This window comes from Trachinotus anak, unplaced genomic scaffold (assembly GCF_046630095.1).
Source record: "Trachinotus anak isolate AG129_WGS33_773 ecotype Australia unplaced genomic scaffold, CSIRO_AGI_Tana_v1 ptg000014l, whole genome shotgun sequence".
NCBI classification, from domain to species: domain Eukaryota; kingdom Metazoa; phylum Chordata; class Actinopteri; order Carangiformes; family Carangidae; genus Trachinotus; species Trachinotus anak.
The window spans coordinates 18,801,252-18,828,197 of NW_027273865.1; the positions used below are offsets into that span (position 1 = coordinate 18,801,252).

The 26,946-nt window shown below is 39.5% G+C and overlaps 1 protein-coding gene across 6 annotated transcripts in view; it reads left to right on the forward strand.

The window, feature by feature from the left end:
- The window catches only part of LOC139631556 (arf-GAP with Rho-GAP domain, ANK repeat and PH domain-containing protein 1), a 49,678-nt gene extending 23,017 nt beyond the window's left edge, over window positions 1–26,661 (forward strand). For 5 of the 6 annotated variants that reach the window (XM_071495798.1, XM_071495800.1, XM_071495799.1 and 2 more), the window contains 24 exons: window positions 171–370; window positions 669–754; window positions 1,228–1,410; window positions 9,045–9,219; window positions 9,516–9,650; window positions 9,844–9,979; window positions 10,216–10,318; window positions 11,146–11,338; window positions 11,510–11,555; window positions 11,812–11,975; window positions 13,632–13,844; window positions 14,440–14,545; window positions 14,637–14,784; window positions 15,474–15,557; window positions 15,815–15,892; window positions 16,016–16,133; window positions 16,960–17,073; window positions 17,179–17,324; window positions 17,433–17,515; window positions 18,208–18,267; window positions 20,683–20,746; window positions 21,159–21,317; window positions 22,880–22,917; window positions 23,991–26,661. In XM_071495798.1, the coding sequence (XP_071351899.1) occupies window positions 171–370; window positions 669–754; window positions 1,228–1,410; window positions 9,045–9,219; window positions 9,516–9,650; window positions 9,844–9,979; window positions 10,216–10,318; window positions 11,146–11,338; window positions 11,510–11,555; window positions 11,812–11,975; window positions 13,632–13,844; window positions 14,440–14,545; window positions 14,637–14,784; window positions 15,474–15,557; window positions 15,815–15,892; window positions 16,016–16,133; window positions 16,960–17,073; window positions 17,179–17,324; window positions 17,433–17,515; window positions 18,208–18,267; window positions 20,683–20,746; window positions 21,159–21,317; window positions 22,880–22,900 (2,815 nt within the window). In that variant the 3' untranslated portion in view covers window positions 22,901–22,917; window positions 23,991–26,661. The remainder of the gene's footprint in view (window positions 1–170; window positions 371–668; window positions 755–1,227; window positions 1,411–9,044; window positions 9,220–9,515; window positions 9,651–9,843; window positions 9,980–10,215; window positions 10,319–11,145; window positions 11,339–11,509; window positions 11,556–11,811; window positions 11,976–13,631; window positions 13,845–14,439; window positions 14,546–14,636; window positions 14,785–15,473; window positions 15,558–15,814; window positions 15,893–16,015; window positions 16,134–16,959; window positions 17,074–17,178; window positions 17,325–17,432; window positions 17,516–18,207; window positions 18,268–20,682; window positions 20,747–21,158; window positions 21,318–22,879; window positions 22,918–23,990) is intronic. The other variant, XM_071495802.1, reaches the window with a different exon arrangement.
- The last annotated feature ends 285 nt before the right edge of the window (window positions 26,662–26,946 follow it).

Sequence of the window (26,946 nt, forward strand, 5' to 3'; positions counted from 1 at the left end):
TTAGCAAAAGAAGAGCAGACGAAGATTCAGTTCTCATTGGGCTCATGAGCATAAGGATACACACATGCACAGGACTAGCACAAGCTTTCTCATCTCTGTCACTTGGTATTCAGCTGTGACACTGTCATGTCTACATTAACTCTCGGCCGTGCATTTGTCTCTGTCCGCAGTTTTATAGCTGAGTCGGAGCAGTTAAAAGACCAGTGGGTGGACGCCATGCGGAATGCCATAGGTGAGGCATTGTCCAATAGTGAAGTGGCGGACCAGATCTGGGCGGAGCCTAGCAACAGTTTCTGTGCCGACTGTGGGGCTTCCAAGCCAGAATGGGCAGCCATCAACTTGTGCGTGGTGGTCTGCAAACGATGTGCAGGTTTGTGTGTGTGGATTTGCACTCACTTTTTCCCATGTGTTTCCGGTGTGTGCATTTATGTTTGCATGAATGTTTTCTGTTTGACAGAATTTTCACATTGTAGTCAGCATGATTGTTTTTATTATTAATTTATCCTGCTAGTAATGATGTAGGGATAGAAATAGAAGCCAAATATAATTCAACTCTTATTAGAGTGGTTGCAGCCAAATTTCGCAGTAGTGTTACAGGATGAGGATGTGATTTGTCTTCAAAGAGTGTGTGTGTGTGTGTGTTTGTGTGTGTTTGTTTGTGTTTTCAGGAGAACACAGAGGGCTGGGTCCTAGCATCTCAAAGGTTCGTAGTCTAAAGATGGACAGGAAAGTCTGGACAGAGGAGCTTATACAGGTAATTGTTCACACACAAAATCTATGCAAGGGTTTATGAGATCTGGTTTTTAATATGGAGTAAAAGGTCATACAATATTTAGCAAAACAATTGTAACATGTTTCAATTAAATTTGTGACTGTACAGGGACGTGAGATACTTATTTATGATTTAGCTTTTTAAACCCTGATAGAGCTGCAAGTTCATTTACTGTATATGCAGACTCCAGTTTATGAGGTCCACTTGTATAAAGTAATGCAGTCTAATACAGTAGTCTTGCAATGATTTTGTTTTTGTTGGTGTTGTAATGGGCTGTGTTATATTGATTCAGGCACATAAGTGTAGAGAATATTTTCACCTCGGTTCAGTATATTGCAGTATAAATAACACTAAAAATGTACTGGCATAGCTAATAAACTGCACAGTGTATTTTGTCAAAACACATCATGTTCGCAATGAGGAAATACTTATCCTAAACCCTACCTGTGATGCAGGTTTTCCTGTTGCTAGGCAACGAGCGGGTAAACAGTTTCTGGGCAGCTAATGTCCCACCAAGTGAGGCTTTGACACCCTCTAGCTGCAGTGAAGATAGACGGCGCTTCATCACCAACAAATATCGCCAGGGGAAATACCGAAAGTACCACCCTCTGTATGGAAACCAGAAAGAGCTCAACAATGTAAGTAGAAGTCAGTTTTGATTATTTGCTTTAGTCTGTGTTACCCTCAGGTTTGGATTTGAAGCTACACAATTTCTGTGGTTATAGAGACTGAATATACAAGATTATATTGGATGGTCTGTCAGTGTTAAGAGTTGGTCAACATGCCTTGGGAAATAAAGGCTTAAGTACACAGGGAGGATTTAGCGGCAGTTGAGATGGTTGGTTAAATGATCCACTATGACTAAATTGTTTTTTTAACCCATCATGTTGACTTCATTCATTTATTCTCTTTCTGATATCCATTGCTGCTGAATGTAATATTAACACACACTTCCCATTGCCGAACAATACAGTGCCTTTCTTAAGAGCTATGTGAGTATGTCTCATAAAGGGTCATAAGCTTAGTTGTTACTGGATCTTATGTGCACAGGAGGTATATACACACCATACACCATATATCTAACAGCCTCAGACTATGACTAAGATTCCAAGAACAAATAGGTGACTATTCATTCTGTTTTTATTTTAGTCCTTTCAGTGGTCACTCATGTACTACCTGTGATATTGATGACATTCAGAGAAACAAAACAGCTTTATCCTATGAAACCAGTTAAAAAGAATATAAAACATAATTGACTCTCTTGGTGTAAATACAATTTTAGAGCCTAATATGAGCATGAAAGGCAGGTTCCTAGATTACAAAAGCTGGCTGAATCCCTGATTAAGTCCGACATTTAACATTTAGTCTGCCAATGTCAGTTATCTTAATAACTGTCAAAGTAAATGAAACACCGACAGAACGATATCAATGCGGGTTTCAAACAAACTCTTGTGAATTCCTGGCCAAAACTTAAGAGTTGGAGGGGGTTTAGTTGTGCTCTTACTGCTCCACCATGTGCAGTAAATGTCTTAGTGTTTCAGACCAGCCGGGTCACTCATGAGCGGCTTAACCCACTTACCACAAACAATGTGGACCGTTCACAGACACACTGTGTGTGTGAGTGAGTCACATTTAGCACCTGACTGTGGGTTCTATTTTTCCTCCCTCTAGCATTTCGTTGTGTGTATGTGTGTGTGAGTCAATGTGTTTGGGACACACACTCATGCATACCAATCATTGCTTGTTTTGGTTAAAACTGTTTAAACCTTCTTCATTCAGCCCTCCTTCATGATAGCTATCTCTTTTTCCTGTTACTACCTTTTCTCCATATTGCTCTTCCAGGCTAGCTCTGGGGAACACCATCTGTTGGATTTATCTAAAGTTTTTTTGGCTTGTCTTTTGAAGACAGTTGCTCTGATAGCTACTCTACTGGTTTTTATCTTTCCCTGGTCAAAACATCTAAATTCTTCAGCTCTGCACTGTTACAATTTCCACATGGGTGTGTCTTTAGACAAAAAATACTTTGCAATGTGTCAATTATGCTGTTGTGTCAATTGTGCAATGTGACAAGGCATTGACAGAAAGGCAAGGTGTGTAAATGTGAATGGAGAGAAAAACAATAGCTTGTGTACCATGTGAGCATAAGTGTCTGTGGACTACATTCAGGTTTGTTGATCTACTCCTGGCTTTTTATCCCCACTTCTGTTTCCTTTCTTCTTTGTTTTTCCCTTTTTTTTCTAAACGTGACATCATTACTCACTGCTTTAGCTGGAATGTGCTGTAACTCCGCCTCTCCTCCTCCTACTCCTCCTCCTGTCCTCCTCATTGTTTGGCTGGGACTGCCGAAGAAAGTTGATCTCTTCACTGCTGGCCCTTTTTCTTATTTGTAAGTGGCTAATATACCTGTTACTTTCTGTCAGAAGATCACAAACTAGGACTAGCTTTTTGCATTTGCAACCTTTGTGTGTGTGTTCGTGCGTGTATTTGTGTCAACTGACATTCAAACAGAGGAATGATTGATAGGAACTGAAAACCCCCAGGCAAGGTTGGGTATGAGCTACACTATAGGACAGGGTACTGAAAGTATGTTTTGTGTGTGTTCTTGTAGATTAGCTCTGCAAAGAATGTGAGTGTAATTGTGTGTTTAATGGGGCTTGTTAAGTCCCAGCGCAAGAATGTGTGTCAATGGACTTTGGATCTCTGACAGTGTGTGACGTCAGTGTAGTTGAAGAAATCCATATTTAAATGTGTATGTTGGGCACATTTTTGTCATGAGAATACGAAGACTTCTGTACTGAAGCTCTGTGTTAGTGAGTGCACATTAGAGTTATTGTGTGTGTGAATGTTTCACTCGAGTGGGCTGCGATAAGTTAACATAAATATTAATGTAGGCATGTTTTTGGTTTGTGTGACTCTCTCTGTCTGTACTTGTGTGTGTGTGTGTGTGTGTGTGTGTGTGTGTGTGCGTGTGTGTGTGTGTGTGTGTGTGTGTGTGTGTGTGTGTCTCCATCCATGTGTTCTCTGTGCACTCAGAAGATGATAGACTCACCTCTGTCAATGGACATCATTGTCTCTTTCCCTCTCTCACTCTATCCCCTCCTGCTTTGTATCCCTCCTCCCTTTGCAAGAGTATTCTTTCTTTTCTCTTTTGCAACTATTGGTGCTGTCTACAGTCTTTCATTCATTACTTGGGTTTTATATTCTCATGCATGAACATAGTATTTGTATTTTTTTTTTATCAAGAATTATTAACAAATGTGCAAAAATCTGCAAACTCAACTTGGTTAAACTCTGTAGTATGTTTGTCACTAGTGTGTTAAGAATAGAAATGATAGCCAGTCATGAGTCTGTCTTCCTCCACTGTGTCTTACTATATTAGACAGTTTGATGTGTATCTGGAAGAGAGTGAAGATACCAAAAAGCACTGGGTGGAGCATAAAATATGTCTGACAGAGAAATGTACTAAATAGCACTGAGTTTATTAACACAGAGAAGTGATGACAGTTTGAGAGTAAGGGACAGTTATCACAAACATGACTCATGGTACCATACATCTTTGTTACATTTGTTTAAACAAAGCTATGTTTATACAGTCTAAAGATTGTATCCACTGTTATGATCCTATATTAGCTTATTTATCTCATTTTTGTTATGAGCATAAAAAAATGAATTACAAATAAATGAAGATGTTCCCACTTGGCAACCACTACCAACCAACCACTTCTAAGCTTGTTTGTTGTGTCTGAGCTGACTGCTGTTATTGTTGCTTATTATAGAAAACTGACATAGCTGAGAGGCAGTAGTAAAATCTCTTTATGGGCTTGTTTTTATACTTTTCGAGTTTTGGAAAGTGGCTTCCATAAAAAAAAACAAAAAAAAAAACATGTCTCTTACTCTTTCTTTCTGCCCATTCCTTGGTGTTACTGATTCTCTTGTCTCATCCATCTTCCCTTTTCCAACTGAATCCTCTTGTTTCCTCGTTCACATTTGTAGGATTCCTTTTTTAAAGGAAAGTCTACTGTCTTGTTTATTTCCCAGTGCTTTTCTTTTCCCCCCTTTCTGTCTATCTTTCTGTTTTTCCTCCATGTCCTATTTATTCTTCTCTTCTTTTCCCCTCCTTCATGTGTCTGGATTTTCACCTCTGCTTTCTCCATCCCCCTTTCTCTGGAAACTGTCTCTGGTGAGGTAATGATGGAACATATGTGGATAACTGCTCTTAACCATCTGGATTATATATGAATGTCCGTACACATGTTAATATGGGTGTAGTTTTGGCTGGACGTTCAGTATAGGCAAATGTGGGCAAAACAGAATTGGCTGTATGTGTTCTTGTCTGTATGTCTGTACAGGGGGTCTGAGTGTATCATGTTGAGTTTGTAGCCAAGTATAATCAGTCTCTGATTAATGCGCTTCACTGAAATGCTTTCATCTTATTATCACAATATTTTGCTTTCTCCCGATTTTCTCATCTCCTTCTTTTCCTCCAGTTCTGTCCTATGCAACAGCTGAGGCCAGATGGAGGCCTGTGATTTTAGACACACCCAGATAAAATCTCTTTCTGTCTCTGTCTCTTTCCCTTTCTCCCTCTCTCTGGGGAAATTGGGTAAGATTCTTGAATTCCCGTCTCTTCTCTTTCTCTCTCTCTCTCACTCTGTCTCTCTCTCTCTGTTATTACATTACTCCCAGTTTCATAGGCAGCAGATGTTGGAGGGCGTGAGGTCTTGAAACACTCAAACAACCCATTTCCTCATTGTACTTTGTTCTCATTAGTTCACTTCTCTTGGTCAGAGGGAACTTAGATGGCTATTGATACATTACACTACACTGACCTACATACAGCATAGCTTTGACATGTAAGTTCAAATAGAACATGGGGGTGATATTGTTTTTCTGGAACAGTTATCGGTCATCACACAACAACACACAACATTGATCCATATTTGTTAGCAGCTCTGTGCTACATTGTGTTTTTCATCAAATTACATGCTTTGGCTTGGCATAGGCGCTGATCTTAAGTACTGACTTCACTGGTTTGTAGCCTCCGCCAGTATAGCTATATAGTGGTCAATTTCATGTGATGGTTAAAAAAGTCTGTCCTACAGCAAACTAAACCAATGGTTTATTTTCATTGTACATTTTTTCCCAAATTTAAGGCTATATTGAATCGTCCTGACTTGAATTAATTGTGAAAATCTCGGTAATCATTAGTTCATTTTCATGTTGTAAAAAGGAGTAATCTGTCCAAAGTGAAAATGGGCTTGGGTCAGCTAGGAAATACTTTAGGTTCTGAGGAGTGAATTTAAGACCAACCGATGCACAAGACTACAAGAAGAAAGGTTAATAATGCAGGTAACACATAGCAAATTTGTGTCTCCTTTGCAAGGGAAACGATGTACAGAGCCAAATTCAAGCAGAAATCAAACCACTCCAGGGATCACTACTCTGTCTAGCACATGGTCTCTCAATAGATCCATGTTGACACTCATATACTTTTCCTACTGTTTTTTCTACACATTGTTATTTTCAGACTAACTTAAATCTTTTGAACTCTCTCACCTCTGAGTTCTTACCTTTCACTCTAGTTGGACTTGTTTCCCCCTCTGAGCCTTTCATTTACTGCATCTACCAACCTTCCAAGCTCTCTGCTTAGTGAGTGTGATCAGCTGTGATAAAACACAAAACAAACATAGAGAGCAAAACAAAAAGAGAGCTGGCCTTGAAAGATGAGGCAGATTTTCCTTCAGCTGTGTTTGCAAACTCTGTCCAATATTTGATGTAAGTCTGTTTTTCTTTAAAGTGAATTAATTTATGTAATGTAATGTAGTTATTGAAAGAAGGTAAAAAGTGAATGCTTAATCAATTTTAATGACATCTTAACTCTCACAATTACAATTCTAGTAAACAGAAATATGTTAGTCTTAGTCATGAGTGAAAAGTCGCATATCTCTCTTTAAAAATACGCCAATTTAGTTTTGCCTCACTTTAAACATTTACTTTGTGAAGCACTGCTCAGTAAATTCCTAATCGTTAGTGTCTCTTGTGAATTTGACATGAGACGTATAACATCAAGTTAGGGTTATTTCAGTATCTGGCTCCAAATCTTTACATCCCTTTTCAATTTGTTTCGGTGGTTTTAGCCAGGACATTTGTAAATGTATACCTGAAAATAGATTTTGTATTCTTGTATAAACAAAAAGAAGCTGCTGAAAACTATAGCAGATCACCGAAATGGCTAGAGTACAGCTTGAAATGATGTTGGTTTCTAGGTTCTGTATACCAGCCCTGTTGTGGCACTCAAATGGTCCATATGGTGAGACTATTGAATTCTACACTATGTGGATGTGGATGTATTTCACTCCAGATGGCTGACTGCAGCTTTTTCTTCAGATCACTTCTATAGTGTGTGAGACAGAGAAATGCAGTTTGTAGCTTTTTTGTATAGGGATGTGTCTTGTGCAATTTTAATCTTTGTTAATTGGTTTGTTTGTCACAATGTGTGTGTAGAGGCTCAGTAGTGCTGAAATAGAGGAGGGGTTCTGTCTGTATGTGTGACAGAGTGCTGTGGAATTTCTCAATCAGATCCAAAAAAGCTTATTGGTTTCAACAGAAGACAGACTGCTGTGTGTGGTTATGTGGTTATGTGAGTGTGTGTGTGTGTGTGTGTGTGTGTGTGTGTGTGTGTGTGTTGAGTTCCTCAGCTGTAAAAACACTGCATCCTCCTTTTCTCAGATGTAACATCTTTCCTGTTAAGCCTTCCCCTCCTTCTTCTTTTTTAAATGTAGGTTTACAGTGTATGGACAAAGTTATTGCTTTAAGGTGAACTCTAACAACAACTCATGATCATGAAATCTGTGTTTTTGACCATCTTGTGTTGACGTTGATGATCCAGTTGTAGGAACTAAAAACAGTGGTTTTGTGCTCTGCGTGTGTGAAGATGATCATCTTTTTGTTTGACGTGTTTGTGTATTTTTTTGTTTGACAAGAGATTCTTATTTCCCACCAAAGTTGTGTGCTTTTTTGTGTAAACTGTTGTTTTTGCTGACATGGCCTCATGTTGCAATTGAAAGATGGTAATAAGTTCATTGGGAGGTAATAGAAATGTTGGAAATGCCACAAGGGTACCGTCAGTGAAATAGAGAATAAAAACAATAAATTTAACACTTCATTGACACTGAATTACATTATGATTAATCAAACATAAATCTGTCCACAATTGTGCAACTCTAAACAAAGCAGAACATGAGGACTGATGACTAGACCATGTAGTCTTACTATTGCTCTCAGATAATGATCCGCTAAAATAAAGCAAAAGGTTTAACAGGACTTAAACTTAAATGGCTCCAAGTTCCTTTTTAAATTATTAAACATGCCTGCAGCAACAATTGGCACAAGACTTGATAACACTATTTTGGTAGATTTATCAATAATAGCTTCTACAGGTCCTATAGATCCCAAAATAACCAGTTGAGTTTTTTAATCAACAATATAGAAAACGCTGCATTAGTCTCTACTTGGAAAAGGCATATCGTTTTTGACAGGCGCTGGCCCAAGTAAAGCAATGGTTCTGGTGGTTCTGGATCAGACCTTCTGCACGTTTTAAAGCCTGCCTACACAGACACACATACAGTACACACATTGCCATGTCTGTTTGGGCTGTTTAATTTTAGTATGACCTCAGCTGTTTCCTTTGAAACAAAAAGCTGACAAAGTCACATGAAATGACAAGAGCCTACTCAGCACCTGCAGGACCACAGTGCAAAAGTCATCAGTTCATCAGTTCTGTATCATTGTAATACATTTTGTAATCTCCTTCCTCCTCTGCGGCACTGTATTCCTGATTCCTGCCTTGCATGCTCTCTTTGTCCTCCCCTGTAACCCCCTGAATCAATCTTTGTTCATTCTTTCTTTTTTCTTCCTTATGTCCTCTTTTAGTGTCTCATTCTATCATATGTCACTTCCTCATCTCCATTTTCTTATTGAAGTAGTATTACAAATGCCAGAAACATAATATTCTTAACATTTTTGGATCCATTTTATTTTCCTAAATTAGTAGAGCTTATTGTATTTGGCCATTTCAATTTATGTTGTTATACACTGTATGTCGTTTTGCATTTGCTGTAATTATCTGGTTCTCATCTTAGTTTGCTGCTGTAGCTGGAACACAGTTATGTGTATTTCCACTGCAGACAAACACATCATTGGCTCCTTATTTTTGTACATGGACATTTACTCATGTTTTTTTTATTGTCTCTTCCTCTCCCCTTCTTCCTAGGCTCTGTGTATAAATGTGCAGTGCAGTGATCTGCTGGAGACAATAAGCCTGATCTTCTGTGGTGCAGATGTAAATTGTTCAACTGGTATGGCAAGTTGGCCCTCCCCGCTTTCCCTGGCCAGCGGACACTCGCAACCCTTACAGGCTGAGTTAATTAGCCACAATCTCAACACAGGTACAGTATAACTGCCTGCACAGAGCCAAAGTTATTGTGTGGAGAATTGAATGCACATTCCTTTTTTTTTTTTTTTATGTAGCTATTGTCCCATTTACATTTGTTTCCCAGTAACGACAACTTTTCTAAATGTTGCATAACCAAACACACATTACTGCCATACCCAGGAGTGTGTCGGATGTTGTCCACTTAACTTGACCAGATACACTATTTCAGACTCCCAGTAGAGGAAACCCTCTATGGTAGGTTTTGCAAAATAAGATATTTTATTTTTATGGTGATTTGCTTTCCTGCAGAGCTGCCGCGATCAGAGATTGGCGGGGCCATGGAGGCGGTACATTACTCAGCACAGCCTTGTGTGTCTCACAATGGCTTCCTGTTCAAAACTGCATCCATGGCTCGGGCTATCACAGAGCGCAAGTCCAGAGAGGGTATGAACCTATGCTGTGCAATACTTAATACACTCCACCACAGCTATTTTCTAAACAAAGTTATGTAATTTCTAAGAACCACACTGTAAAAAGCTCATCACATTTAAGTAGGAAGAAATTTATGTCCTGCACTGCAAGAAACACAATGCAGTAATATTATACTTGGAAAATCTTTCTCTCCTCTTCCATGTAGAGTTCAGTCGTCGCTGGTGCACGCTGAATGATGGCACTTTCAGCTACTATGAGAGTGACAAGAACTCAAACCCTAACGGAGCTCTGAAGGCTTCAGAGATTGTCTGTCTGGCTGTCGACACACCTGAAAAACATGGGTACACATACACACACTCATATGCTGATAGTCTATCTTTCACTGCCTGTCTATCTGTTAGTAACAAAAATGATGTCTATAATGTCTAAAACTAAATATCCATGTTATTATTCAGACTAGGCTGAATATACCAAATGCATATGTGGATGTGTGAACACAGCTTTTTTGACACAAAATGACTCCCTTTCCCTCCTGTTTTTTAAACCACCCCCTTCCTCCTAACCTCTCTTTTTATAGGTACGAGAACACCTTTGAACTCTACTCTGAGTCAGAGCGTCTCTATCTGTTTGGTACTGATGATCCAGACAGCCACAAAGAATGGGTCAAGTCTATTGCCAAGGTAACTACCAAATACATCCTAGGGATTCTCCTACTTTTTCCTCAGCTGGGCCTTAAAGAGTTGATATAGTAATAGTTCATTTTTTGTATTGAAATTGGAGAACTCTTTTATGTGGAAGTTTTGGAGCTATGCTGAACAGGGAAATGCTGTCTAGTGGTCAGGACAGGAGTAGCTAATGCTGACCTGTTTCCTGTGTCAAGTATTTTCCTTTAGAACAGCACTCTTAACAACTGAGATAATTATCTGCTGCATGGTAGTGTGAAATGAAGCAACAATTATTTTGACCTTCTGCTCTCAACTGCACTAAATGCTACATGCTTAAACAGATGCAGCAAAGTGTGTTCATTAAAAATTATGTTATTATAGTGGTAGAAAAACATTGGGTTAGAGATTTGCACAAGATATCATACACGACATGGACAATGTTGGTAGCCTCTGTCCAGGACCAGCTGAAAAAAGCCGAAGTGCAGATTTTGGCTGTTTTTGTTTATCTGAGCATCACAATGATAATCAAGATGGTAGATGAACAGCACATACATGGCCCTGCATGTCTAGTCACAAGGACAATATTACCTGCATCAAATGTGAATTTGCTTCAGTCACTGATCACACCACTCACTCCATGTTTCTAGCAATCCGCCTGCTAGTGAAGTGTTGTACATGAGCTTTGTGAAAAACCTTTCTTCTAAGGATTTAATTAGTATTGGTATTTGAGAAGGGTTTCACTAATACACAGGAAAGTGGTTAAATAATCATCAAAGGTGAATGGAAATTATAAATAATGTGCAATGTACTACAAAGCTACAATGTCCCACTTTTATTTGCAGTGCTTTATCCCAGCCTCTGCAGAGCCTTTACTGAGGCTGGGTTTTGAGCGCATTGGGCGGCTGAAGTGTAAAGACGGCTTGAACCTGCAAACATCCAAGGTTGGTTGGTTTGCTCTGGTGGGCTCCACACTTCACGCCTACCTGGAGGACAGCCAAGGGGAGGAGATCCACCTCCGCAAACTGAATGAACTCTGTGAGTGAAACATGTAAACACAAATGTATGGATACAACACAAACAGCGCTTTTACTGCATACATCCTGAAGACTGTACACATTCTGTATACAAAACACAGTCATTTGAACCATAGTCATTTTGTGAAAGGTCTCTGGAATAATATGAATACAATGTATTTGTGTTTTACAGCCACCCAACAAGACAATGAAGTGTTGGTTCTGGTGGAGAGAGGCAGGTGAGAAGAAAAAATAATTTCAGATTTGTAGTTATGTTTCAGATTTTTAAGGGATAAATAGATGTGTGACTGTGTTTAACTTCACAACTTGCCTACAGTTTATAGCCACTTCAAAGAGGATGATAAGTTGTGTCTTTTTTTTTTTAAATGAATCCCAGTTGTATCTCATTTAACCTGAATTGTAAAACTCTCTCTCTTGGTTGTCTCTTCTCCACTTGTGAACCCCCTCCCCCTTCCTCCCTCTCTCTTTTCTCAGAACTCTGTACATAGAGGGGGAGAGGAAGCTGGATTTTGCCGGCTGGTGTGGGGCCATCCAGACGGCAGCAGGCAGTGGAGGAGACACACTGAGCCAGCAGCAGCTCACAGAGACAGACATACCAGTCATCGTTCACAGCTGCATCGGCTACATCACTCAGTGCGGTGAGCACCATGCAGAGGTGTACACAAAGAGTGACACAAAGAGCCATGGCATTTACTCCATCTCACACTGTGTGGACAAGCGCACACACATTTGTATGTTCATGAAGTCATGCTCTTTATCTCTGCCTAACATCTATACCTGCATTTGCACCATAGGAGCAGTTTTAAACACTCCACATTGCTATATGCAATTTTGGTCTTTCTTTTCTTTACTGTTTGCACACACTTGGCACTTTCTGTGTTTGTGTGTCCTCATGTGACTATAATAGCAGGAGTTCTGGCTCTGAGTGAGACCAACAGACGCAAGTCAACAAAACAACTCTGTTCCACCTCCGTTCCTCCCCACACTCACTCCGTGGTGCTTTTGTATTCTCTTCTTAATTCCTGACTCGTCATTCCTTGTCTTCCACCCACCCTCAGCCAGCTGACCTGCTGTTTTCACTCTGACTACTTTTCTTTCTCTTTACTGTCAACCCCTGTCCTCTCCCTTTGATCTTCCCCCCTCTTTTTCTCTTCTCACTCCTTTATTTCCCTCCATTTACTGTATGTAATTGTGTTGCTATATATGCACAAGAGTGTATAAGGCTGTGTGTGTCTTCTGTGTGTGGGAGTCCTCATTATGATGACATCCTCTACTGTCCTGTCAGGAATGTTAATCTCTCTAGTCAGCTTTCCGGGAAACCAGAAAACTGTCCTTTTCTTGCCTCCATTTACTGGTAGTGGTCATTTATCTTAACTTCTAATGTAATGTTCCTTTATGGGGTTTTAAAAAATTTTTGCAAATTATAATGACTTCTTCAGGACACCTGATGCTTGGAGCCATATGAAGAACTGTATGCCTGATCTGGGATTTGTGGTCCTGATAAATGGTTAAAGTCTGTCATAATGAGAATACATTGTAATCAGGTCTCACATGTTGAAACAGGCTTCTAATCATGACATACTGACACCAAGTGCAGCTAATTGACCAACAGCACAAAAGAAAGCAAGCAAGAGTGTTTTTAATGACCAGACCGGTCATTCATTTAACAATACATCACACAGTGTAGGAAACTGTAACTGCCGACTCTGCTCTCTGTTTGGTTAAACCTTCAGGCATGTTGTTGTTGCTCTTCTGGCAACACCAATCAGAGATATCACAGCTGATATTTTGCTGCTCTGTCATATTTTGCTTTTAGCAGTGAGTTGATGGCTGATGAATAACACAGTTTTTGACATCACTTTGACATATTTTGTCAAAGAGCACCATACCTTTAGAGAATGGTGTATCTGTAGAATTTGTCAGGACCCAAAATTTGATATCCACATATTCTATCCTTATAATCAAGCTCTAATTTTGTATCAGTATGGGTTATTGATCCTCTTAAAGCCCATCTGCTGGACTTCTATAAAATAGTTTTTAGCTTATTATGTATGTATTTTATGTATTTATGTATTTTACACTCTACACAGTTGAGTTTTAAATGTCTTATGAGTTCAGTTGACATTTTTGAATCTATACTGTACCATATGGTCCTGCTATTGAGTTAGAGAAACAAGATATTTTTTGGTGGTACAATATGTCCTTTTATAAGAGTTACAGTGTGCACTGTATGTTGCCTATATTTGTAACATTATGATGTGTGTGTGTGTGTATATATGCCCTTGTTTGTCTAGGCTTGACATCTGAGGGGATCTATCGAAAGAGCGGTGTGAACTCACGTGTGGCAGCACTGTGTGAGAGATTTCGGCGAGATGCTCGCAGCCTTCGTCTGAAGGAAGGAGAGCACCAGGTGGATGACGTCTCCAACACACTCAAGCGCTTCTTCAGGGAGTTAGAAGAAGGACTCTTCACATCAGAGGATGGCAGCACCTGGCTCAGTACAGCTGGTAACACTGGCAAAACTGTTGTTGCATTCTATCATATAGTGGTAATTTAAGGGTTTCTCATTTCACCTGAACCACAAAAAATAATTTTCCACCTACATCAAGTGGTATGGAGCCATGCAAATAGTTTTATTTTTATTTTATCTGGAGATGCTATACTTGCTGCTAAGGATTTTGCAGATATTGGACCCACAGACTTATGTTGTAATTGTGTGGTAGGAGATGTCTCAGTGGATGATATCTCAAAACCTGTAAGGGCAATTCACAGGGTAAACTGTGGAATGGGTGTTTTTCACTTCAAGAAAGTTTGGATAACCTCAGTCAAATTCAGTAGTTTTTACTATTGAAACTATATTGGAAATATAATGGAATCTGAATGCTTTCATTTACAAGATCAGTTTGAAATGCTGCAGCTGCGTGTCAGGCAACATGTTGTTGCTGCTTAGTTCACAAGAAAATATGGCCTTTATGTCAGAGTACTACAGTAAATGTGTGTCAGGAGCTTTTAACTCACTTTTGAATCTCTCTTTCTTTTCTCTTTATGTTCACTCTGTATTAAAACTCTCCCCCCACCCCCCTTCTCTGTCTTGTACACCAGCCATTCAGGATGAAAGTAAGAAAATCTCCCAGTACCAGATGCTTCTGAACAGACTCCCTCGTGTCAACAAGGCTACACTACAAGCCCTTATCAACCATCTCTATTGGTGAGAAACACACAAACATTGAAATCCTCTTGTATCTCTACTTATGTCTGTGTGCACATAATTATCTGTGTTTTCCCTGCATATGTTTCAGCGTGCAGCGTTTTTCTGAGCTGAACCAGATGAACCTCCATAACCTGGCCATAGTGTTCGGTCCCACACTCTTCCAGACAGACGGCAAGGACTACACTGCTGGCCGTGCCATAGAGGACCTCATACAGCACTACACGCTCATCTTTGAGGTCAGACTCATTGCTTGTTTGTAGACAGGGGGATAATAGGAGGGCACAGCAGTTTGTTCTGTAAGATGATTCACTTATCATAAGTGGTGACACCAGGAAATGGCAAACAGCCCTGAGAGCACAGCTCTGAAAGGTTGAGATGTCAAAGAAAATGGCATCTTATATTGGCTGCAAGGTCAAGCTCCAAAAACTGCTACTTTCAGGAACAGATTCCAATCAGAACTATTTTATTTCCAGTAGCATTACATCATTATCATATAAACAGAAACTGTCTAATTTTTTAATTGTGTGGTATTAAGATTATGTTCTTAAGGTAGTATTTCTTTGTTTCCTGAAAATTCATCAGAAAGGGAGATGGGAAAATAAGAAGGAAGATAGGCACAGAGAAAGGACATTTGTGATGATGGGATTTCCTCTCATGAGCTTAGAGTGAAATCCCTTCAGCCATTGTCAAAGTGTACTTCTCATGAAAGACACCCTCCAAATGATCTTATCTTAACTGGCATTAGCTCAACATGAAGCGCTTATTTCCTGCTGGTTTAGCAGCAACAGTGAGGTTCAAAGTGCAAGCAGGGATTTCAGATTGAGATCTACAGATTGGCATGATGTTCTAATTAAAGAATTTGTCAGCTGTTGACTGATTCATTGTTTGTGTTTTTATGAATGAATGTGTGCTTACTTGTTTACAGGTGGATGAGCAGCAGCTAAAGAAGCAGCTAGAGGAGATTACTGTTATCATCCAAGTGCGAGAGAAACTCAACACAAAGTTTCCTGTGAGTCACATACAAACACACACACACACACACATACACAAATCACTCTTGTGATCTTACTTTAATCAAAGCAAGTTTTAAAGAACTACTGCTCTTCAGGTTTTCATTGGGTGTATGTTGGTGTTGTGTGCATGCTGATGTTCCTGTGCGTGTATGCTGAAATTGTGCACCTATGAATGTTGTTATTTGTTACCCTTATACTGTTATAGATATGCCTGACTTTTTCTGTGTGCATTTCTGTGCATCGGTCATTTCAGAGCACTGAACCTGGAGGGCATTTCATCTGCACAGTGTACTTGGAGGAAAAGAAGGACACAGCAGAGCAGCATGTTAAGGTGACCTGGACTTCACCAAATTAGATAATATTAGTTTACTGCTTACATTAGTATGCAGCCCCAGTTTCAACCTCTGCTGAGAAAAGAACAACTCTAGGGTAACTATGTTTCTTCTGTCCTCAGATTCCTGGTTCTATGACAGCAGCAGAGCTGACATGTGAGGTTCTTGATCGACGCAACATCACAGTGAAAGACAAAGAGTATTGGAGCTGCTGGGAGGTCAGCGACAAGGAGGAAATGGGTGAGACAGAGAATAAACAAGCAATCGCTGATGAATAAAGTTTTTTTTGTGTTTTTAATTTCTGATGCACATTATGATTTTGTTTTTTTGGTCACAAATATGTCTTAATTGTTTTGTTATGTTTTCTCAGTGTACAGATATACTGTTTTAATAACTATTTTGGTTTGGAAAGCAATATAAGTTGATGTGACTAAATACAAGCTGTGTCAAATTAACATGAAAGATGAAAAGGCCTACAGCAAAACAAAAACAATGACACAAAGCCTGTGAAGTGCTCTCCATTCAACCTGCCGCCAGAGCTAACCAAAGTGACACACAAACTCCAGAGGCAAGAAGATTATTCTCAGCCGTGTGGCTGTGTGTCATGGTTTGTTTTGAGCCTGATATGTGAGCCATCTGGTTCCCTGCTGCAAAGCCTGTATGTGGCTTGTCAAATGCCAGTAACACTCAAGTGAACTGGCAGATTTCCCATCACTAATCTGAAAATAAGACTGCTGATTACAGGTGGCGATGGAGGAATGATACTGGGAAAAGGAAGGAAATTAAAAAGTGTATGAGTGATGGGAAGTCTCTTGAAGGATGGAAAGTAATGTAATTGTAAACCAAACCTTCATTCCATTGTTTGCTAAAATAGAAACACAAAAACATTTTTATGATTACGAAAAATATTGCTTGCTGTCTACCATGGCGTCAGGAACTCAGCTTACTTGTCTGAGCATGACATACACTTCACTTCTTCTCATAATGCTAAAATTGAAGAAACGATTTGAGGTTGCTTTGAATTCTGTCACACTGTGTTCACTCTGCATCTCTGTGTTTCCCTCAGAACGTCCGCTGCATTATCAGGAACGAGTTTTACCCATCCTTCACTCCTTTGGCACTGATTCCCATCTGCTCATTAAGAAAAACCTCGCCATGGAGGCGATGATCGTCTACCTGAGTAAACACACAAACCAACTGCCAATGAAATGTTTCACTCTGAATCACAGCATTGTTAGTATTCCACATACCGTCATTCTCATTTATATATCATTCTGCTCTCCAGCCAGTAGAGTGGATGCATCCAAACATGGGATGATGAAATTCAGAGAGGAGCGAAGCATCCTGGGATTGGGACTGACCTCTGGAAGTTTCCATGACCGATATTTCATCCTCAATTCCAGCTCACTCAGAATGTACAAGGAAGTCAGAGTAAGATTGAATGACTTGTAAACTCTTTACCCTTCTCTGTTTTTGGTGTCGTTGTCTGTCACAGACTTATTCACTCTATTCATTTCTCTCTCTTTCTCTCTCTGTTAGAGTAACCGTCCAGAACGGGATTGGCCAGTGAAAAATCTGAGGGTTTACCTAGGTATCAAGAAAAAACTCCGTCCTCCCACATGGTGAGTATTGCACATACAGTGTAGTCACAGGGTGCACAGGGACTCATGACAACTGAGTGGCAAGGTAACAGGTGGCTGATCTGAATGGCAAGAGCTTGATACTATACCAGAAGGAAGACATCACTGGAATCGACAAAGATCTGTCACTCACTTCTCTGTAAAGTATTCTCATCTTTATGTCTTTGAATATTGAGAATATACACTTTTTAATCTAAATCCCGATAAAGAAAATCTCAGTCAGTTTTTTGCAGTATGACTAGTTATACTTTAATCAAGCATGGGTTGAATAATGTAAATTAATGCCAACAGGAGTAAAAAGTACATTTATTTCGAGAATAAATGTACAAACTTGTAAGAAATATCATGTACTTTTAAACATTTTCATACACCTGTGTTCTTCTTTTTTCTTTAAATCAGTTTAAAACTGTCCACAGGTTGAGAGCCAATTCTGTAACACCACTTGCTCTTTTGCATACAAATTTAAGGGAATAATTTATGACTGAACTTAAATCATCTTATTTTGGAGACATTTAATGATATGCCTTTTCTTAAATAGTTCATGGGGACTTGTAATGAGAGTGACCACTGGGGGGCAGACTGAGCCCAGGAATCACGACAACCAGAACGTCTCCGGTTGCACTGCTGTTGAACTAATTTTATCTTTCTGTCTCTCTCTGTCTGTCTGTTTCTAGCTGGGGATTGACAGTGGTGTATGAGAGTAAGAAACAAGAGAGACCAGAGAGACAGCAGTGGTGAGTAGCTGTCCATGTTTATCTTTTATACACATTACATGGTTGTCAGCCTGCTCATTTTGTCAGTTTTAACAAGCATACATGGTTTATTCTAATCTTTTTGCTTTCATTTATCTGCACTAAACATCAGCTTAGAACAGGCCCATGGTCTGAACTTCACTCCTACATAAACTGAAATTTGTTGAACTTCTTAGAAATCATTTCAAGATACTTAATTAGTGTGGACCCATTTGCAGCTCACATAAATATAAAGCCCTCAGACATACTTTATCTGTGTATGTATGTGTACGTTTGTCCATTTGTAGTCATCCCTCCATAAATTGTGTTAACTGCAGCATGTGAGATCTACATTGTCTACATGTACACGTGTATTTCAATGCCTGTCAAAAAAAAAAAGATCAAGGTAATAACTTGATAAATCTGTCTCATGGCTGTGAGTCAATGCTTGGACAACTCTCCATAATGCACTTAAATTATCTACTAAATCAATATGGTGAACAGAACTGAAGAATAATACAGAGAATAGAACAGAATATAGTTTTTTCCCTTGTTATTTATACTTGTGCAGTTAAAGTATCATTCTATACAACATGACTACTGTAGCTTTATACTTCTCTGCAGCAGTATGCAGCCTTCAGTGCAAACTTATTAAGATGTTCTGACATGTGACCACATTTTTAATGTGCATGTAAACATTGTAAATATTAGAGAAAGCTGGCAGCCTCTCTGTAGTTAGAAAAAAACAGGTCAGATCCCTGCGTGAGAGGCATATGAAAGGTCAGCTCCAACCAGGAGAGAAACACACACAAGAACTCCTGTAATGATGCCTCTGTTCCATACCAGGTCTGTTCACATATACATCCCTCATGTATGTGTGTGCATCAGTTGAATATGTGTGTACGTCCATGTGCATGGACTGACTGTGTGTTCATGTTCATACAGTGGGCTCTACACTGTCAACAGCAGTAGACATCAGCACCATTGTAATAGGAGTGCTGTTCTTGTCACGCTGTAGCCGTATCATCTCTTGGTTACACTACATTATCACATCCCTCACAGCAAAATACACGCCTGAGGAGGAAACGGAGAGAGGAAGGGAGTATGGAAGAAAGATAGAGAAGAAAGGGGGAAAAAGGAAGGTAGAGAAGTAAAATGCCACGCTGAAGGTTAGATACTGTGTACCAAGTCAGAAATTTTGCATTTACAGCAAGTAAAAGAAAACATAGTGGGGAAGGGGAAGAGTGGTTAGAGATAGGAAAAATGAATGGAGGAGGAAGTGCTCTGTGGCAGACGCGATGATGAACTTCCTTCTCTCAATCTTGCTCACCCACCTGCACTTAATATTGCTTAGTTTTATCCTTTTATTACCTCTACTCCATCAAAACTCAAAACATTTATTCATTTTCCCTTTTTGTTTCACTATTTTATCAGCACACTCTTGCAGTCGTTATACTTGATCTTACGGGGACACAGAAATTTTCAGAATATTATGTAAATTTTATTCTGTGGCTTCATGGAAATCCACGATGATAAATGATCACCATTTATTCTTCTGTAGTTGATAGTGTAGATTATGGGACCTGTTAAAGGCATAGAAAGTAAATGTATTGTAGGAGATTAACATGTACTGCACTGGAGGTATGCACGCTACAACAGAATGACTGTCCTCTTTTGAATCCCAACAAGCACGAATGAGCTCTGTTGGCCCTAATGATGCAAACTAGGGAGAGGGAGGAGCTCTGTGTGTGTGTGTGTATGTGTGTGTGTGTGTGTGTGTGCGCGCGTGTGTGCCAGCTTTCCTGACTATAGCTAAATTTATGTCTATTATACAGTCCTTACTGTATGCTGTTTTGTTCTAGGGTCTGTATCAGTGTTTTGTTGTGTCTCAGTGGAGAGCTCTCGAATAACTGTTGTTGTCTAAATCTGTGCTGATAACAATTATACATAAAACGTACTTATTCAGCACCACAGCATGGTTGATGACTCAGGGGTCTATGCGACAGCAACCTGAGTGGGATAAAATATGCACTTATGCACACACACAAACATTACAGAGACACAAACAGCCTTTTCACAGACAGAGACACAAGTTGAGAGCTGAAGGTCCTAATCAATGTTCCTCCTTGTTGGGAGTTTAAATTAGGAATCACAATCAGTGTTTACGCTTGTGGTGCTACCACCGGGTACCATAGGAGAGGGTGTGTCAATTGTGGTTAATGTCTTTGACTACCTCCCTCTTCTTCTGAGTTTCTTTTCCAAATTTCTCTTTATTTTCAAACGCCTCTGTGCCTCCCTGACTTCTTCTCTCCCAAGACCACAATGACACACACACACACACACACACACACATATACACAACCTCCTGATTTTTATCACACTGTCCCACTCGCTTTATCACCTTCTATTTATTTCCAGGTATCTCTGCTGTGACACCCAGTCAGAAATGAGGGAGTGGTATGCTACTTTTCTCAGTATCCAGGTGCGATCTTGCACACACACACACACACACACACACACACACACACACACATAAAAACACTGGGTTGATGGGCTTTAATACACATAATTTGTAAACATATTGTAACTCAACACAGCAATTCAAAATTCATGAATCTTGACATGAATGAGTCTTTAAGATTTGTAAAAACCAGACAACAAACGATCCAGTGTTTTAAGACATTAACAATAACACAGCACTATTGACTGCAGTATACCACAGTCAGACATTTTTAATGCCATTATGCAATTTCTCATCAGAGAGAAGTACAGTATCATGTTTTAAAATCTTTTCCTAAACCTTCTGATACTTTTATATGCTTCTGTTGGTATAAAATCTTATCTTGCTTCCTCTCTCCATCTTTCCCTCTGACCTTGTCCACTCCTCATTAAAGTATGATGGAAACGTGTGGCCTCAGGACGGACTCCAGCAGACACGGGTGAGCCGTGTGTTGCCGGATACGCGTCACGGTAACGTGTCACTGATACCGCTGCGTGGCAGTGAGAATGAGATGCGGAACAGCGTAGCAGCTTTCAGCCAAGACCCACTTGCTGTGAGTCAACCTACCAATCACTGGGACTAATCTAGGACAAACCAGGCAGCTCAATCTGAAGCTGCGGGCTAATCAGAGACATTCATGCTGAACAGGTGGTCTAGACCCTCAACTTGATCCTCACCAAAGAGCAGAACAATTTGTATAACGTGTATTTTACACTTGATTTCTATTCAGAGTTTTAACTATTTAAGACATGAGATGGTGCGTGAGAAGCTCTTCTCAAGCTTTATCTTTTTATTATTCACACCTGCCAAAAGGAGGACAGGACTTGGGGGTCGTACCTGTGCAGGAATGATGATCTCTGTTCCATGATTCATCTATGATTTTATCATCATGACATGATCTGGGTTCTTAAACTGTATGTTTGACCAAAAATAGACTACAAGTGTGTGTTTTCAGGAGCCTGGATCCCACGACAAGAGAATAAATGACTAATTTGTTTCGGGGTCTAAAAATGTTTAAGAATCCAGACGATGTGAAGAGGAGTAGACAGCAGCATCATCATATTGCAGGAGGTTTGCACTGAGAACTAACAAAACAGAACTTCAACATGAGTTATTTTGGGGATGATCTACCAAAGCTGAGTTGAAAACACAAAGGGAACAACAGAAACAATAACACATTTGAAGTGAACTTGGGCCTGCAGGCAAACTATGGTTAACACTGTGTTTTGCAACACAGTTGCCATATCAGCTCACAGAGTTGTATGCTAGGCAAGATTTTGACAAACATGATCTCTGTTGGTTTGTTGGACTATATTTGAAGCACACTGACATTAAACTAGACCTGCTCAACAACATCAGTATCTCCCTCTCCGTCTGTTCTCCTTATTTTCATAGAAAAAATGAGTGCAGCCATCCAAAATAATTCTGTGCTCAGTCTTGGTGCTGTGGGACCAAATGTCCACAATCTGATGATGCAGTTGTGTCCTCCTGCTATTTGTAGCCATCACATACCTCTCATTAGTTTGCTGCAGACTGCAGCAGCACATAAAAATTCAACTCAGTCTGCTGTTACTTCCAGTGGCAATAACATGATTCCAGGTTTGCTGTGTTGTTGCCTTCCTGATATTTTCTATTGATTCTCATCTGTTCAGTGCATTGACTTGATACTTTTTTTGGGGAGTGTGAGAGGAGGTGTGATCGCTTTGGTGATGGGGTGCCAGCAGATGCAGGATTTTGTGCAGGATGTGTGTGTATGTTGGGGTGGAGGAGAGAGATTCATTGCATATTGATATGTTGAATTCTCAATGTGAAGTGAAGGAGCAAAGTGGTACACAGACCAAGACAGGATGGTTGACTGGTCCTGGTTATAAACTCCAATGATGTTTTCTATGACCTTTGATGTTATTTGCCACTGTTATTTCCATGTTTTTTTCTCTTTTTTCCCCAAACTCAAACGCTCTTCTTCCTCACACTTAACTCATCTTCTCTATTTCCCTTCAGTCTTCAGTCCATTGCTGTCTTCACCTCCTTGTATTTCTCAGTGTCTACACCTCCCAGTTTCTCCATCTGTCAGTCTCCAGCTCTGGGATAACCGCTCTGTTGTTTATCTTTCAGCTCTTTAGGGATGTTCGATAATGGTCACTGCAAGAAAGGTAAGACAGTTTCTCAGTAGTTATCTAAACTAGTTAGATAGCACACACACGCTGGATTATTTTCAGACTAAATAAATTCAGATTTATATGTCAGCTATCAAGTGCCTGTGAATGTGAGTATGTTGCAGTGAATCAGAACTTAAACTGTTACAATTATTTTCTTTGAATCTTTGGATTATGAATCCAATAATGACACGATTAATTCAGTAAATATGAGTAGAAGTTGAATTTATTTCCTCATAAAGCAGATGTTTTCATGCTGATAGTCTTGTAAATCTTACTGTAGTTCATGACTGTTGTAGATGGCTCAGACTGTAGCTAATGACTGTGAATATTGCAGAGCAATGAAACGATTCGTGAATCAGTCGATTAACAGATGTTAGTCATTTTTAGTAGTTTGTTAATTGTTCAAGTTATTTATCAAGCAACAATTCCAAAATAATGCTGCCTCCATCTTCTCAAATGTGAGGATGTGCTGCATTTCTCTATTTTATATCTTTGGGTTTTGTTCTGTGGGTGTGACAAAACGTTTCGTTTGGGTCTGAGGAATTTGCATTTTTCATAAATTTCTAAACTTTACAGACAAAATAATTACTGAATGAAACAAAGGAAAATTACAGACAGATTGATCAATGATGAAAACAATCATTAGATTAGATAGTAAGTAAGATGATTATATAGTACAAAGGTACACTGAAATCAACACATTGTTTAAGTGAAAGTTAAAGCATTACCACTCAGTTTAAGCTGATGTGTTGGTCTAATAGTCAGTCTGTGTATTTGCCGTTTGTCTGCTCTTGACTCCTGCTTATTGAGTCCACATCATGTCAGCAACCTCATATCTGGTTGCCATGGCTCCGAGACGTTTGCAGTCTGGATGAAAATTTTAAGCTTCATCTCCCAGGGGACTTTGAAAATGCTGTGAAACTGATTTTAGGGTTAAAGGATAAAATGTGCATGTTAATTTAGTCTGTGGTTATATATTTAAAAAAAACATCTAAAACTATGTTAATTATGTTATTTATTGAAAAAACACTGATTTGAATCACTGTCCATCTGGATGTTTGTTCCAGGGCGGCTGTTCGACCTCATCATAGGATCTCTGAACATTCCAATTACATCATCATTCTGTGACTGTGGACCAGAGTGACGGACACTCATACTGTATCTGGATTATGGCCTCACACTGCCATCTGCTCCACTGAATATGAACTGGACCAAAAACTATACAGACAACAGGATCACATGTAAATTATAACCTACACTGGTTTCCCTGCACAAAAGAATTTTACTTGATGTACAGCAGAAGCAGCTGGAAGCTGTGGCATTAAAATGAAAGAGAGACAGTTTGATGGACTACAATCACCCTGAAGCTGTCTTAATTTACTTTCAGCTCAATGTGGAGCGAGTATGCATCTGATGTTGCACTGTTTCCAATGGTCAGTGGCATGTGGCTCAATTGGATTATGGGACAGAAGCATGAAAGACATGCTGTGCAAAATCCTTAGTCAGGTTATTCTAGGCACTATCATCGAGTGCTTAGAAAGTCTTTGTTTTCAATAGAAAATAGAAGTTTGTTGACATGCAGTTGTAGCTGAATCAGATTTCTAATATTGTGATGTTTTTAGCTCTCTTTCTGTACTATTGCTCAACGCATTGTTGGGATAATCCTGCAGTTTAAAACTGAATAATTGCTATTGTAAGCAAAGCTGATGTCATGAGAGTCTGAGACCTGATTTTGATTGGACACACTGGAGTTTGTTCCACAGTGCCCAAGACTGGGCCTGAGAGAAACCTGAGAAATGACAGGTGATGGACCAGTGTCTGTTACACCACAGGACATTTGCCAGCACTGTGCAAAACCTTCGTCAGTGGCATATATGTGCTTGCGTCAGTTCGTCTGCCAATGTGCACCAGTGTGCATACACTATGTGTGAATAAATGTACGTGTTTGTGAGACATGTTTTATCACGTATGAAATTTGGGGAGTGATGGAAGGAGAGGCATGTGTTGAAAAAAGAAAGTCACAGGTGAGGGCAAAAATTGTTGGAATATGAGAAGTACTTGATTTATCATTGTCCCTTATTCTGTATTCAAATAAACTCAGTGCACCTTATGTAGGTCACATTTCAAACAGTATTTTCATATTTAAAGCAATGTTTTTGCCCAAGCTTGATCAGTAGTTTTGTCTGTCCCAGTGCTCTCTATCTCTGTCTGTCTCTCTCTCTCTCTCTATCATTCTCTCTCTCTCTCTCTCTCTCTCTCTCTCTCTCTCTCTCTCTCTCTCTCTGTCTGTCTCTGTCTTCTTGTCCTCACACACTCCTCAGCACTGCCTCCTGTTAACCAGCAGTATTTATGAAGGTTTAGGTTATGAATTACTTACATTGGAATAAACAGGTGTCTTTTTTAGCCATTATGCACAACATAGAGTTTGTAACTCTGTAAACAGAGAAAAACAAAGTGCATTATCATCTTCTATCATTCTTTGTACTTTGGTCCAAATTTGTATATATTTTGTCTAAAGGATTAACCTGTCAGCAGTCGCCTTTGACCATCCTCACTATCTTGTAGTGTTGTCACCTCTGTGCCACCTGTAGGTTTTCCTCGTAAAGATTTTTATTTATTTGGACAGCAGAGGTCGCTGGATGCTGCACTGTAGCATGTGTTTGCTCAACGTCTCCCGGTGCAGCATCATGATGTTCAGCTAAATGTTAGTATTTAAACACCTTTAATCACAGTACCTGTGAAGATTTGTATATACAGTACAGTGTATGTGTGTATGAGAGAGTGTGTATGTGTTGTGAGGTGCCCTCCAGCTCAGACCTCAGCAGGAATCGAGAAGACCACTCTGTGTGGTGACATAATTACAGTGCCTGTAGAAAGTATGATCCGGCCATGTACTTTTTTGTTTTATTGTTTTGTAACATTGATGTACTATAAGAAGACTTTTATGACACTGATCAGAAAATGTGAAGGTAAATATCTACAAATTGATGGAAAAAAAAAAGTATTCACCCCCTTCAAGTGAACAAGCTCCGAAGTTGAGATCGTGATTGTAAGATCTGTCTTAATTGCTGCATTTATTTGACCTTCAGAGGCCTTTCACGGAATTTGCTGCAGAGAAACCTTTACATGACGTTGCCACCACCAGCTGTCATTTTGATGTGCGGTGTATGGCTAATGACAATCATAGCATTTAGTATAATAGTCAAAATGCTCAACTTCCCATCTTGTTCCACTTGAGTCAAACACATGCCTTCTGACAAATGTTTTTAAGTCGTGAGTTGATTCAACAGCCCCAGAATGACGCACCAGTGCAGCAGTTGTTGCATCATGCAGAAGGACCCTTTACAACTGTTGTTAGTTGTTCAAGGCAAATTAACACCTGTGCCATTTTCTCTTCATTTTTCTAATGATGGGAAGGATCTTAATGTAATTGAGTTCTTAGGAGGTTTTTATGCATCTTCTCCCTGAATGGTACTGTTCAGCTAACACAATGATTTGTTTTGAAAGTTCCTTAGTCTTCATAGTTTCTATGGGAAGTTAGGGTTATCACTGTCACATTCTCAGTACGTCACAGTGTTTCCGTGTTTTAAAACAATAAAGTATGCAGGTCCAACAGGGGGTGGTGAATACTTGATATATGTGGTGTATATTCTCTCTGTTTCTCTTTTCTTATTCTGTTACTCTGCATTTTACTGATTTTGCATCTCTGAAACTCTAATAAAGACATCCAGCTAGTTAGGTTGTGTCGATGTATGTGTGTGTGTGTGTGTTGTGTCTTTCTGAACATGCATAAAATTATAGTGCACATGGTTCCTTTTTAATCTAAAAAAAAAAAAAAAAGGCTTTCCAAAAGGTTGATGCCCTACAGCCCTGCCTTGACCTCATGTTAGTCCACTTGTTTTTCTTTGGTGCTTCTATTAAAATGAATGTACAAACACACACATACACAGTCAAACTCTAATCTGGCCTGCAGGGTTACTGTGACAAGACAAGCTGGGCTACAAACACCACAAACATATACAT